This window comes from Hemicordylus capensis, chromosome 2 (genome assembly GCF_027244095.1).
Source record: "Hemicordylus capensis ecotype Gifberg chromosome 2, rHemCap1.1.pri, whole genome shotgun sequence".
Taxonomy (NCBI): domain Eukaryota; kingdom Metazoa; phylum Chordata; class Lepidosauria; order Squamata; family Cordylidae; genus Hemicordylus; species Hemicordylus capensis.
In genome coordinates this window covers 257,007,382-257,022,679 of record NC_069658.1, presented here as the reverse complement: position 1 = coordinate 257,022,679, position 15,298 = coordinate 257,007,382, and the positions used below count along the sequence as shown (strand labels likewise).

General features: G+C 45.7%; 1 protein-coding gene across 1 annotated transcript; it reads right to left on the bottom strand.

Moving 5' to 3' along the window:
* Positions 1–9,507: 9,507 nt before the first annotated feature.
* On the bottom strand, positions 9,508–12,796 carry LOC128348130 (uncharacterized). Its single transcript, XM_053303764.1, has 2 exons — positions 12,659–12,796; positions 9,508–10,606 (listed from the first exon to the last, which is right to left on the bottom strand). The coding sequence occupies exon 2, from the start codon at positions 10,585–10,587 to the stop codon at positions 9,955–9,957; it is 633 nt and encodes a 210-aa protein (XP_053159739.1). The 5' UTR covers positions 10,588–10,606; positions 12,659–12,796; the 3' UTR covers positions 9,508–9,954.
* Positions 12,797–15,298: the final 2,502 nt, after the last annotated feature.

The window sequence follows — 15,298 nt, the reverse complement described above, 5'->3', positions numbered from 1 at the left end:
GGGAGGGTCCAATCCATTCAAATTCAAATAGAGGAGGGTTTAATTGTGGTGTGTAGAATTCCACTGAGAACTTTCCTATGATCTCCAAATGGTTCTAGGGCAGAAGCCAGCCCACAGGTTCTAGGGCAGAAGCCAGCCCACAGGTTCTAGGGCAGAAGCCACCCCTTCCTGTGCATATCTGCTGGGCATGAATCATGAGGCAGCTACTTTCTTTTAGATTACTAAAGGTCCTTATCTGCCCTGCTTGAATCATTCTGATGATCCCTGTTAGACTGACTGACTCTCTCTCTCTCTCTCTCTCTCTCACCAGCTTTCCTACAACTTACATTTCTGTGCCCTTTGACAAGGATTCTGCATTATAGATCATAGCGAAGCCTCTAGATCAGGCGTGCACAACTCAAATGACCTGGTGGGCCGAAACTGACTGTGACATGGCTCATGGGGGCCAAGGTCATTTTTTAGGGTGCTGATTATTAAAGTAACACTTAATATCAATCAATTAATTAAATCAAATTAAAGTAAAATTAATTAAAATGAACTTAATCAAAATTTAACTTTTGAAGTTCTGGCAGGCCAATATTAATTTAAAATAAAATAAAATAAATTGAATTAAAAATTATAATAAAATAAATACAATGCAAAATACATAACAATAAAATGCATTGTTCTTCCTTTCCACCTCTGCCAAAATGGGGCAGTTTTGGCTTGAGAGAGAGAGAGAAAATGGGGCAATCTTGGCATAAAAGAGAGAGAGAGAGAGAGAGAGAGAGAGAGAGAGAGAATGGAGCAGTCTTGGCATGAGAAAGAGAGGGAATGAAGCAGAAGCAGTCTTGGTGAAAGAGAGAGAGAGAGAGAGAGAGAGAGAGAGAGAGAGAGAGAGAGAATCTGTTCCCTGTCGTTCAGTAGGTCCCCGTCCTCCTCCTGCCACCGGCAGCTTTCCCTCCCTGTCCCCCAGCAATGCTTTCTCTCCCCGCTGGGCTCCCTCCCTCCCTTCCATTTTCGCCCACACCCTCTGCTAGGGCCTGCCGTTGCCGGGCTCCCTCATGGGGCCGCTGTCCACCGCCTGCCGCCTCCTCCCCCAACCTCCTCCTCCCACCTCATCACCGCCGTTATTTTTCTCTGCCGCCTTCCACCAATTCAAGCCACCGCATGGCTGAGGGGATGGCTGTAGGGGCCACCCCCCCCGGAGTGTGTGTGTGTCCTCCCCCCCCCCGGAGGCACGTGGCAGCAGATATCAGAGTGATGTTGGGGCCTGCTGTTTGGCCCAGCGTCACTTCCCAACTGTGAGTTTGCATAGGCGCACCTCACAGTTGGGAAGCGATGCCAGGCCAAACAGCAGGCCCCAGCGTCGCTTTGATAGCTGCCGCCGCTGCCACCACCAGGGAATTAGGGGGTAGAAGGACACACACACACAGAGCCATCTCCTCAGCGTGGTGCCTGCCCAGAGGCTGCAGTGAGAGCAGCGCGAAGCACGCGGGGCGCATGAAGGCAGCGTCGGTGAGCAGCGCAGGGCGCCCGAAGGTGGTGGCTGCATCAGTGGCACTGGCATGGCACCCACCTATGGCATGTGCCATAGCTGCCCCACCCTAGATACCCTACCCTAGATGCCCCACCCCCTCGTGCCATAGATGCCCTACCCTAGATATGCCTCTAGTCCTATTAATATGTTACGTTCAACACTCAAGGCCCATTCACACATACAATGAATGTACAGTGTACACACATTCAGAAATGTACCCAGGTACAGTGCTTAATATGTTGTGTTGTGTACACACGTACAGTTGTACACTTCCTGTCTATACCATTCATCTGAGGGGCTTGTATCAGGGTAATAATTAAAACAGGCACAGTCATTCACACAGAATCTATGAATGTAAATACACTTGTGCACTCAAACAGCATTATAGCCTCATCCAGATGTTAACAACTGGAGACCGCGGTTGTTATCAGTATGCTGATGACACCCAAATCTACTTCTCTTTCTCATCTTCAGGAAATGGCACTAATTCTCTAAATGCCTGCCTAAAGTGCAGTATTGGGCTGGATGAGGGATAACATATTGAGGCTGAATCCAAGCAAGACGGGGGTGCTCATTGTGGGAGCTCAGAATCTGAGGGGTGAGCTAGATATTCCTGTGCTAGATGGGGCTGATTATTATTATTATTATTTCTTGTTTACACAGTCAGACAGGTGTTATTGACTGGCTTGTTTTATCCAGACATCGAGTCCTTCCCAAGGACCTGGGATGCCAGAATTTTATTGTCAATGGTTATAGATATCGTCGCAGAATATAGGCTGTTCCCAGTAAAGCTGCTTTTTGTAATTGGCTGATGGTGATTTCTGTGGCCCCTATGGTGTTGAGGTGCTCTTCAAGGTCTTTTGGAACTGCACCCAGGGCGCCAATGACCACTGGGATTATTTTGGTCTTCTTCTGCCACAGCCTTTCAATTTCAATTTGTAGATCTTTGTATTTGGTGATTTTTTTCTATTTCTTTTTCTTCTATTCTGCTATCCCCTGGTATTGCTATGTCGATTATTTTGACTTGTTTTTCTTTCTTCTCGACTACAGTGATATCTGGTGTATTGTGTGGCAGATGTTTGTCTGTTTGTAGTCGGAAGTCCCATAATATTTTTACATTACAAATTTTACATAATTTTTACATTTTTACATCATCATCATCATTATTATTATTATTATTACATTTATATACCGCTCTTCCTCCAAGAAGCCCAGAGCGCTGTACTACATACTTGAGTTTCTCTTTCACAACAACCCTGTGAAGAAGGTTAGGCTGAGAGAGAAGTGACTGGCCCAGGGTCACCCAGCTAGTTTCATGGCTGAATGGGGATTTGAACTCGGGTCTCCCCGGTCCTAGTCCAGCACTCTAACCACTACACCACGCTGAGCCCATTCCTTGAAGAGGATGACCTCCATCTTATTTATTTATTATTTCTCTGTGTGAACCGCCCTGAGACATTTTGGAAGGGTGGCATAGAAATCAAATAAATAAATAAATAAATCAGTGGTGCATCAGCTGGTAACCTCCCAGCTTGACTACTGCAATGCGCTCTACGTGGGACTGCTTTTGTACGTAGTTTGGAAACTTCAGTTAGTTCAAAATGCGGCAGCCAGATTGGTCTCTGGGGCAACCTGGAGAGACCATATTATGCCTGTTTTGAAACAGTTACACTGGCTGCCAATATGTTTCCAGGCAAAATACAAAGTGCTGGTCATTACCTTTAAAGCCCTGAATGGCTTAGGTCCGAGTTATCTTAAAGAGCACCTTCTTCTGCATGATCCCCACCACACATGAAGGTCATCTGAGGAGGTCCGTCTCCAGTTACCACTGGTTCGTCTGGTGGCGACTCAGAGGCGGGCCTTCTCTGAAGTTGCTCCTGGGCTGTGGAATGCACTCCTGGCAGAAATCTGTAATTTGAATTTTTTACTGGCCTTCAGGAGAGCCCTTAAAACCTATCTGTTTGGCCTGGCCTTCCATGGTTTTAAAATAGTTGTAACTGGTTTTAATGTTGTAACCTGTTTTTCAGGGTTTTTTAATTGTTGTGATTGCTTAATTACTGTTTTATAATGTTTTAATTGTTAATTGTTTTATACTGTTTTATAATTTTTGTTTTAATTGTTAACTGATTTGAATGGTTTTGTTTTCATTATAAACTGCCCTGAGCCATTTCCGAAAGGCAGTATAAAAATCGAACAAACCAACCAACCAACCAACCAACCAACCAACAAATATTACAGCCTCTGGAAGAGCCAAGGAAGTTCCCTCTAGAAATTTTTTACATCCAGCTTTTAGTTCGCATCTCCTCCCGATTGGAATAGAGGGTGTGCCAGTGGCGGAGCCACCATTGAGCCAACAGGTTCATTCATTCATTCATTCATTCATTCATTCGATTTCTATATTGCCCTTCCAAAAATGGCTCAGGGTGGTTTACACAGAGAAAAAATAAGATGGCTCCCTGTCCCCAAAGAGCTCACAGTCTAAAAAGGAACATAAGATAGACACCAGCAACAGTCACTGAAGGTACTGTGCTGGGGGTGGATAAGGCCAGTTACTCTCCCCCTGCTAAATAAAGAGAATCACCACATTAGAAGGTGCCTTTTTGCCAAGTTAGCAGGGGTTCAGGTGAATACTGCAAGCTCAAGTGATGCATCAGGAGAAAGGAGTTATTGGCACACAGGGAAGAATTTCCTGAGCTTTCCCATAGGCTGCTTTCAAGAATAGCCTCTGGTTCCTAATGTCTAAATGATGAGGCTTATATCTGAATTGGGCTTCTCTAGCTCCCTCCTTCCCACTCACTCTCTTCTGCTTTCTCAAGCAAGGGGGAAAACAAATACAGAGATCCTATTACACACAGGCCAGCCCCAGCCCAGGAGTGCCTGGTTAAGGATGGAGAGATAAAACGGCATTCTCTTTCATGTTCACCTGACCCCCTCCCTTCTTTCTGTGGCTTCTCAAGGTTTTATCTTTGCACTATTCATGCTAAAAGGGGCATTTTTACACTCAGAATCACCTGCTGAACAAGGCAGCCAAGACTTTGGTGAAGATCCTGTGAGCCAAGGAAAGGCTGAATGGGAGTGATGTGTTGTGTAAGTCCCCTGCCTCCTGATAGCTCCTTTCTGACCCCTTTTGAACTTGCTTGCAAACCCACTGGGGTTCCCAACCCTCAGTCTGAAAATCCTTCTTTCTTCTCCCCTACTCCTTTTAATTTCTGTTCCTTTTCTCTTTCAGACCTTTGCACTCACTGGTGTAGCAATGTTGGCAGTGGCCCATGGCCAAATTTTTGGCAGGCTACTGCCACTGATCCTTCCCCCACTCATCTCCGTAGCCCCAATAACCACTGCCACCAGGGCTGGAAAATGGCAGCATGCTGGCCAGGGTGGTTAGCAGGGGCAAGGAAGCCAGCAGAGACCAGTGGCAGGAGGGAGGGAAGGGGGGCCTGCTGTGGAGGTGACGAATGGCAGATGGGGCAGGCATAAATATTTTAAATAAATAAATAAATGTTCTTAAGAGTTCTGAGAATTGAACTACTCTGGCTGCTGCAGGATTCCCTTCTGGCCCTGTCAATAATGCATGCTGCCTCCTGTCCTGTTCCTTCTGTTTCTCTGGAACCCCCAAGTTCCAAGGCAGGGTGGCAATGACTGCAGCTGCTGGGGGCAAGAGGGCGGGCGGACTATTGCTTTCCTGCCCCGGGGCGTATTTGCATCTGGTTAGCCTCTGCGCTGAACTGCTTGAGTCTCCTTTCGCCTTGGGCAGCAGTTGGGGGGCAGGGCAGGGCTCTTTTCCCGTTGCTGTAGTTCCAAGCATCCTATAGATTAGAAGATGCCTCTCATCCAACCCAAGAGGAGGCGGGATTCCAAACACGATGTCATTTGCGGGAAACCGGATCTTAGACCCGTAGACCACCAAAGCAGCAGCAGCAGCCGCCAGTGCGGGAAAAGGAGGTTTGCAGATGCTCTTCTGAAGCCCGACAACAGCCAGGCAGATCTTGCTGCCATCTTCGGGTTTGTAATCTGGACCAGCTTCCCATTCGGAGCAGAAAACTTGGATACAGACAAAAGAGGGAGAAAAGGCAGGAGTGGGGAGGTGGAATTGGGGGCGGGCGCAGTGGGGGGAAAGGCACTCCGCCCTCCCCCCCCAAAAAACTGAATGGGAGTGGGGAACGCTCAAATCTACTTATTTGGGTCCCATCTCAGAGCTACGCTTCTAGCTGGATTCGCTCTGCTCATTCCCAGTCCCTCCCACGCCCTCCTCTCCACTCGCTGTCGTCTCTCAACGTTAGTATCTGGAGATACATTATAGATGCTATTATAGCCGATTGGCCTCTTAATCATGTAGATATCTTTGTAAAAATAAATTACTACGGGGAGGGAGGAGAAGATGAGTTCACAGAGTTTACTATGCATGAGACCCTGAACCTCCCAACCGACATGCTGACAGTTTGGGAGATGGACAAGGGAAGGATCTGGGCAATGTGGTGTCGTCAGAAGTTCAGAATTATGAGTGCCCTCCAAGATGTCCCCCGTAGCCCTGGCTCACCCTGATAGCCACAGCCTCTACTTAAATGGTATGCAATAATTTTTTCTTATGGTAAATAGGGGGCAGGTGGGGGGGGCAAATCAGAGGTGGTGTATGGCAGGGCCTGGGGTAGCTCCCCTCAGTGGTCCCTTCCGTATCCTCACAGGGCCCCCAGCAGCCTGGGTGCTGAGCACATGGCCACTGTTTGCACTTAACTTCTTGCTCTCACCTCTCTTTCAGGCTTAAGGTTTTGCTTTGTTCCAAACATATCTCTCCTTCTGTGCACAGTAACCTTGCCTCTTCCTTAATCAGTGAAGCTATTTTGATGATCACCAGGAAGCGGACTAAGGGAGTCTAGCCCATTTTTTGGTGTTCGTTGGCACCACCGGGCTCATGGGCAAGCCCAGTGGTTCCAAGGTGGCTAACCCGCCTAAATCCCCCCCAAGTTAAAAAGGAGTCAGAAAGGAGCTATCAGGAGCCTTACACAATGAGGCTTTTCACACGCGCATGCAAAACTGGGCTAAGGGAGCCCACTAGGGTCATGCCCGATCCAAGTGGCACCACGGCAGCAAACCCACCTATGAAGCCTCCCTTGAAAATGGGGTTAGGAGAGCAAGCGCTCTCCTAATCCCATTTCCTTGATCAGGTGTCAGGGGGGGAGGGGAGGGGGGATCTCCATTATGCACTGCATATTATTGGAGCTCCAGGGGGTGGGGTGATGCACGGTGGCATATCTTGGCACCCCGACCCTCAGAGCTTACTGGCAGCAGCTGGTGCTCATCTGGGCGGGTGATCCACCCTCCCAAGGCAAGACAATGGATCATCCGCGGGGAGGTAAGCTCTTCAGGGCTTCCTCCCCGCAAACCCTATTCTCACGGTTCGTCATAAATGGCTCAATATCTGCCAGGTGTGTGGCAGTCATGGGCAATGAGATGGAGACTGGAGCTGACAGCTACATGGCTCCTCCATGGCTCACAAAGTTGAGGGCAGGTACAGCAGCAGCACTTCTTTGGCTGACTGCTTGGAAGATCATTTCTTCTTGGAAGTCAAGCTCTAGTAAGTAGCTTTAATCAAGGGGGGAATAGGGGTGGGGGACTGTGTAACGTTCTGAGGTCATTCACACAATCAAAACTGTTCTACACACTTTTGAGAGCTGTGTGTGCTCCCAATTTTTGGCTGTGTAGAAGGTGAGACGAAACCCTGGGTAGAAGTGATTGTGTGGAAGCAAGGTAGGAGGGAAACCTGAGTAGCTTTTCCTCCTACCTTGCTTCCACACAATCACTTCTACCCAAGGTTTCATATTACCTTACTTCCACACAACTGAAAACTGTGAGCACACACAGCTCCCAAACCTGGACAGAACACAGTTTTTGATTATGTGAATGACCTCACTATCTCTCCACCTAACTTCTCAGGGTTGTTATGAGGATAAAAATGGGAGTGGGACAAATTATGTATGCCACTTTGAGCTCTTTGTAGGATGAGAAGAAGATGCAAGCCATAAATAAATCAACCATGCCCCACCCCATCCTGATAGAATTGTCAGTTCTCAACTCTGACGTTATTCTTGAGAAATGGGGTTACACAATCAGTTATTTTCCATCCCAGCTCAAATCTTTGTCATGTCTCTCAAATGTACACTAGAATTTCCTCTAGATAAGGGTTTTGTCACTTCTGTATTATGCACAGCAGTTAGCAAAGTGCATGCACTAAGCTGATGTTAAGAAGAAAGTCAGAAGGACGGTGGTTTCATACAGTAAGTAGAGACCAAGCCTTTTGCTATCATGAGCAAATCAAGTTTTGGACACTTTTGACCAGAAGGGTTTTGAGAGAAACAACATACAGAGATCCAGAAAAAAGTTGAGGATGGCCTCAACTTCACCACCATAAGAACAGCCCTGCTGGATCAGGCCCAAGGCCAATCTCATCCAGCATCCTGTTTCACACAGTGGCCCATGGAATCTGGCAGCTATAAATAGAGGTGAAGACAGATGTAAGATTTTAAGGGCCGAAGTAATGATCTAAAGCTGTTTTTATTGTTCTGAAAATGCATATTCAGTTTAATGTCCTAAAGCAGAGGCTCCCAACCTTGGGTACCCAGATGTTGTTGGACTACAACTCCAATCGTCCCTGCCATAGCAGCTGAAGGCCATGATAGGAATTGTAGTCTAACAATGTCTGGGGACCCAAGGCTGACAACACCTGCTCTAAACTGAGCCCTGGGAATAAAGTTTCAGAAGGTCCAGAGTCTAGCAGCTTAACAAGAAGATAGCTCTGTGGTTGGCTATTGGCTAGTGCATGCAACATCATCACAATGATGCCTCTCCCCCAGTCAGGGGCGTATCTAGGGTGGGGCAGGCAGGACACGTGCCCCGGGTGCCACTTGAAGGGGGAGCCATTTTTAATTTAAAAAAATAATAATTAAAAAATGGCCGCTGAAAACAAAATGGCCACCACACATGCTCAAATGGCCTCTGTGAGGCCCTAGGCCATGCCAGGCCTCGCAGAGGCCATTTGAGCATGCACGGCAGCCATTTTGTTTCCAGCAGCCTTTCCCCCCCCAAAACATTATTTTTTAAAAATGTCCACAGCACATGCTCAAATGGTCCCTGTGAGGCCCTAGAGGCCAGTGGGGGGAGGGGGAACCTTTGCAACCCCCCCCCCCCAATGGCCTTTAGGAAGCCCCCAAAGGAGCTACAGGTAAAGAAATGTTTTTTTAAAAAAATTAATATAATATAAGTCACTGTACACATATTCAGATTGGCACTATGTACAGAGAATCAGGGCTTGTGAATACTGAGCTGAAGCTTATGAGCTAGGATTGTATTCATTTGCTCTTATTTTGCTTCTTGTGATAAGTGAGTTAAATGTGATGTCTTAATAATATGGCTATTAATGGTGAGTTTGTCTTTGAATCAGTGTGAAATCCTTAGTATTAAGGCTCACTGGGAGTTTCTTGCTCTCTTTCTCTCATTTTAGCTGACTTTCTGAAATACTAGAATATATTCCAAGCAGTGACACAGTTTACTCTGCATATCCTTGGAAAAGTCAAATTCTCTATTTATTTTAAAAACTTATGTAATGGTGATGCTACAATGCATAGTAGAGAATTAGACAGGCACTTCTGTTTAGTTTTCCAAGTACAGCTCCACATAGTATTTGGGTATTTCATGAGCCCCAACATACTGAAATTTGTAGTTTTCCAGCATTTTTTGGTCTGGCTAAGTCCACTGCTAAATAGTTTTTGAAATATTAAAAGATTAATGAGCCTGACTTGTATTTTTCAGCTGATATTATGGTACTGTTATCTGAAAAATGGGTGTCAGATGCTTGGACAGGGGGCACAATTTCAGTGCTTGCCCTAGGCGCTATTTTCCCTCGATACGCCTCTGCCCCCAGTTCCAAAGCAATAGCAGTTTTGCAATTGTTTTTAATAGTGGTCATCAATTTGGGGGATTGGTCAGATAAGATCCAGGGTGAAGATTTATTTATTAATTTTAAAATGTATTCCTGACTTTTTGTAGTGAGAACCCCAAAGTGGATAACCCCAAATAATTAAGACAATAAAACACCCTACACAACCAAAATACACAGCAACAAAACACAAAATAACTATGGCTTGAGATCTGATCCAGCATTCAGCTTCCATACATGCACATTTATGTTCACAGCATGGATCAGAAGGATGGGGTTCATACGATGGGTGAAGAACTGGCTGTGATCCCAATTAAGAAAGTTACTTCTAGCTTCACTCCTATGAACATTCCTTCTGGACTAAGTTCTATCATTTCTTCTGTGTTGAATCAAAGGCGGTCCTGAGTCCCATTGCAGTAACAATAGTTGTTTATGGTAGCTAATCTTGTATTAATTCTGCTCATGTGCCCACACACAGACAGAGGAAGTTTTTGGCAAAATTTCATTACCAGGTAGTGGGAGTTAGAGCCCTCACAAAACGATCCAAAAAGGAAGCAAACTCAATATCATATTGGATCTCCCCATCTGCGTTTGGGTAAATGTAGATGTAATTCTGTCCATCCCCAGAAACTAATTTGAGTGTCCGGCCATCCCTCTCTATCACCATGCAGCAATTTTCCTGGATGCGGATGGGTTCCTGGAGAAAGCGGCTCTGGGCATATTCCAAGCCTGCCTTTAGGCCTTTGGTCACTTCCCTCAAGCAGACGATCTCAGCTGCTATCTTCTCCAGGTTCTCTGCACTCAACAGCAAATGCCCACAGGGCGACTTCTTTACCGTTTCGCCAAATCTGGGGAGCTGAACTTTATAATGAAGACTCCTTTGCACCGTGGAAACCTCAATGCTGCTCTCTCCCTGGCCTGAGACGAACTCCAGCTGCTTCTTTTCACAGCGTACCACCAGCCGGGCATTCTCTTGCAGGCAGCTCTCTTCACGGCTAAATTTCAGCATGGCATGATCTAGGCAGCTCTCCAGGGCCTTGGAAAGAGCACCCAGAGATGCCAGCCGGTTGCGCACTTTGGCAATGTTCTCTACACTAAGTACTTCAGGCCGGGTTGATAAAATGGAAGATTTCTCCATCTCACCTATGACAAAAGTCCTATGAAAGGTAGAAATAGGGTATGGGAATGAGCAACCAAGGGTGAAGTTTTAAAACCTAAATTGCAAGAGAAGAACATTCCACATTCAGACAACATCCCCCTCCAGATTGTTAAAAAAACTGGCTTCTGCTTCCATTTCCCCCCATCACTTTCCACATCTATTACCATCCTTATGATACAGCTTTGATTTAACAACAAGCATGAAAAGAAAACACGCCGATAATGGCAATATTTCACCGTGATACATATTATCTGGCATTCTTAAAGCATATTCTGCAGTGCAACTTGATTTTCAATCAATTCTATTATATCACCAGTTTATACAATAAATTATACATTAACTGCTTCCAAGGAATATTCAGATGAAGACAGCTGTTCCAATACATCATAATACAGCATTCCAACTTTCTATGTAATTTCTTAATTTGGAGAAATAGGTGCACTTATTTAACATTGAGTAGTAAAACTTCTTGTGAATGTAATAGTGAATAAATTAAGTGAGCTAACTGCTTCCATGAGGCGAGTCTCATGATCAGTGAGACTCGCTGGAAGGGGGTTTGCGGGGAGAGCGGGCTTAGCCTGCTCTCCCCACAGACGATCAAGGCGGCAGTCCTGGGCGGCCAAATCAGCCACCCACACGACTTCCAGCTCCATTACGGAGCCAGTGGGGGCTGCGGGGACCGGGGGCCACCGGCCCCCAGAAGTTCCAGGATGCAGCCTCCCAGTGGGGGTCTCCTTGGGAGTTGCTGCGGTATGAAGATGCACCACAGCAATACACAGTTAAAAAACCACGGTTAACAGAGTGCTCACTCCATTAACCTCATTTTAGGTGAGGGCTACTTCAGTGGGTTACCCACTTTGAGGGAACCGGGCTCGCCTGTGAGCCCGGTGGTTCTCACGCTCGCCCCAAAGTGGGCTAGGCTCCTTTAGCCCACTTTTGGCCGATCGTGAGAATCTCCATGAGGTTTAGAATCATGCCCAGTCAGAACTCTTTTTCTGGGAATAGCCAACATATATTCCCAGTAAATACATTTCCATGTTAGGTATCACAAGTTTGCGTTCAGCAAGCAGAATTCCAGGGATATGCCCGAATCGTTTTGGGCAGCTGCAGGGTGGAGAGTTGTAGCTTTAAGAATGAGGCACACAGGTCCTTACCTGCTCCTCCACTGTCCTGCCGCTGTTCCAGATGTGGTGCTGTCCTTCCCAAAAGGCACTGCATGGTTATGGTTATGGCCATATGTGCATGCCACCGCACGACACAGCCGTGTGTGTACTTTTGGGAAGGACAGCACCACTACCAGAACAGCGGTGGGGCAATGGAGGATCTGGTGAGGATTTGCGTTCCTCTTTCTTAAAGCTACCACTCACCCCTCCACCAAAACTTTCACATGCAGCCACCCTAATCATTTGGCACCTCTCTAATGAGGTGCTGAAATGATTCAGGCATGCCCCTACAAGATTCTTAGCTACCAATTCCCTCTGCTCTATCTACATAACATACATTTTCAGTGGCGTTGCCAACTCTGACTTGAAATTCTGCCTGGAGATTCCCCCCCCCCAATTCCCCCCCCCCCAAATACGGAGTCATTAAAATCTCCAGAATTTGAGATTTTTTAACAATATGGGGCCATTATAATTTCCCCTGGAGACTGATGATGATTCCTGGAGACGATTCCAGGCTAATCCTCCCTCCTGGATGTTTGAAAACTCTGTCTACTCTCCACCATGAGGACAGATGCAAAGAACTCATTCAGCTTCTCTGCAATCTCCTTATCCGCCTTAATAATCCCTTTCACACCTCAGTATCGTCTAAGGGGCCAACCACCTCCCTGGCAGGTTTCCTGCTTCTGATATCTTTAAAGAAGTCTTTGTTATTTCCCCTGACCCCCTGACACCAACAAGATTTAAAAATGGTCAGGAAGTAGATCTGCTTTAAGATAATCTATAACTTTAGATGTTTCAGTTTAGAGATCATTGAGAGTTGAGGGTGAAAAGAGAGGGGGGACGGGAGGGGGCATTCAGCCAGATGTGCAGCCTTCTTTTTTTCATACCTTAGTTTTCTGCTGCAAGTAGATTCTGATCCAGATCGTAATCCACAGTGTGGCAGACAGTTTCAGCCAGCTTTTTCTCTGCCTTCAAAAAAGGTTTCTGTGAATTACTTCTTCCCAGTGCCTGTTCTCTCCACTCCCTTCCCTCAGCCTTTGTCTGTAGTTTCGATTTTCTCAAATGACGTTTGATTCTAGATTCTGTTTAGGCAGGCAAGTGTGAGAACTTGTCTATGAATGACTGTCAGATGGCAGGGAAAAGGCAAAGGGTGAAGAGAGAGCTACTTGATAAAGAAGCAGAGATAAAATCAGACAGGAGCTGAAATGAGATGGGAGGGTAAAAAGGAAGCTGAGAGGGAAAGTCAGGAGGGCCAAATCACTCCAGAAAGCACAGAACTTATTTAAAATCACAACAGTAGAAGCTCATTTGGAATTTATACCAAGAAGGAGCAAAGGTATTACCAAGTTCAGGAGGATGCCAGCATGGCTAACAAGTAGAGTCAGGGAAGCTATAAAAGTGAAGATGACTTCCTTCAGAAAATGGAAGTCCTACCCAAATGAAGAGGAAAAAAACGGAACATAAACTCTGGCAAAAGAAATGCAAGGAGACAATAAGGGGTGAAAAAAGAGAGTTTGAGGAGCATATAGCTAGACGTGTCAGGGAGAATAACAAAGACTTCTTTAAAGATATCAGAAGCAGGAAACCTGCCAGGGAGGTGGTTGGCCCTGTAGATGATGTTGAGGTGTGAAAGGGATTATTAAGGCGGATAAGGAGATTGCAGAGAAGCTGAATGAGTTCTTTGCATCTGTCCTCATGGCAGAGAATACTGACTATATCCCCTCTCCTGAATTGAGCTTCTCGGGTTTAGAGGCTGAAGAACTGGGTCTATTTGAGGTAACAAGAGAAGATGTTATATACTGTCTTGAAGAATTAAAAATAAACAAAATTGCCAGGGCCAGATGGCATCCACCCAAGAGTTCTGAAGGAACTCAAATGTGAAATTGCTGGTCTCCTAGCAAAAATATGTAATTTGTACCTACAATCAGTCTCTGTACCAGAAGACTGGAAAATAAGCCAATGCAACTGTGATTTTCAAAAAGAGATCCAGGAAGGATCCAGGAAATTGCAGGCCCATTAGCTTAACTTCGGTGTCGGGTAGATTGATTGAAAGCATACATAAGGAGAAAATTGTTAGGCGTATAGGCCCTGTTGAAGGAGAACCAGCATGGCTTCCACAAGGGAAAGTCTTGACTCACTAACCTTCTAGAGTTATTTGAGGGTGTCAACAGGCATGTGGATAAAAGGTGATCTGATTGACCTATTATATTTGGATTTCCAAATTTTTTTGATAAAGTTCCCTACCAAAGGTTTTTGAGTAAACTTAGCAGTCATGGGATAAGGGGGCGGGTTTATGTGTGCATCAGTAACTAGTTGAAGGACAGGAAGCAGAGGGTAAGAATAAATGGACAGTATTCACAATGAAGGGAAGAAAGAATTGGGGTCCCCCAGAAATCTGTCCTGGGACCAGTACTCTTTAACTTGTTCATACATGATCTAGAAGTTGGGGAAGCAGTGAAGTGGCCAGATTTACAGATGTCACTAAACTATTTATGGTAGTAAAATTCACAACAGATTGTGAGGAGCTTCAAAAGCTCTCTCCAAACTGTGGGAGTGGGAGACAAAATGGCAAATGCAGTTCAGTGTAAGCAAGTGTAAAGTGATGCAGATTGGGGCAAAAAATCCCTACTTCACATATAAGCTGATCACATCTGAGCTGTCAGTGATTGACCAGGAGAGCAACCTTGGGGTTGAAAGTGTTGACTCAGTGCAGCCACAGCTGTGAAAAATGCAAAATCCATGCGTGGGACCATTAGGACGGAGATTGAAAATAAAATGCTAATATTATTATAGTGAATGTAAGCCCAGCCTTTGTCTCAAAGCAAGCCCACATGGGGGGAAGAAAAATGCTGAATCATTCCCTCCATGTTTGCTCAACAAAGACTGTTCCTTTTAAAAACTTAAATTGCTTCCTCAGTAGCCGATACGCTGCCACCACACCCTAATTATTACAGGGTTCCCCCCCATTTGGGTGAATGTCCAGGGAGACCCTCCTTCCCTTTTCTAAGGGAAAAGTCCAAAAACCCATCCACATGCAGCCTACACATGATGAGCACACTTGGTAGAGTGAGTTGCTGAGCAATCAAACTTGAGACGTGTATGCACTGGAGTAAAAACTCCTTTTTCCTGAGTTAAAAATCTACTCAGAAGCAGGTAAAATACAAAGAAAAAAAAGAGAAAACTTTCTTCAAAATACTACAGACTGCTTCAGTCTGAGGCTTCCTCAGCTTTTAGTTACAAGGAACTAAAGTAGGCCTTATTATACAGAAACAGACTTTTCCCCTCACCCATGATCCCAGCTGAAGTAGGAGATTTGAAGATTCAAACCCACACTGAAATAAATGAAGTAGCCAAGAGGTACACCAGGGGAGTGGTCAGGCCTTGCCCAAATCACTATCTTAGTCAAATAGTTTGTAGGGAGACAAAAGCATTGGACACCTTGGAGTAAACATTACCTTATGTCGACAAAGAAAACAGGTTCCTGACCTAAAAGAGCTCCCAATCGAAGTCAAGCAACAGGCCCCTTT

What these genes read in the sequence shown, in the direction of transcription:
- LOC128348130 (XM_053303764.1), bottom strand. Translation starts at nt 10,587, where the DNA reads ATGGAGAAATCTTCCATTTTATCAACCCGGCCTGAAGTACTTAGTGTA.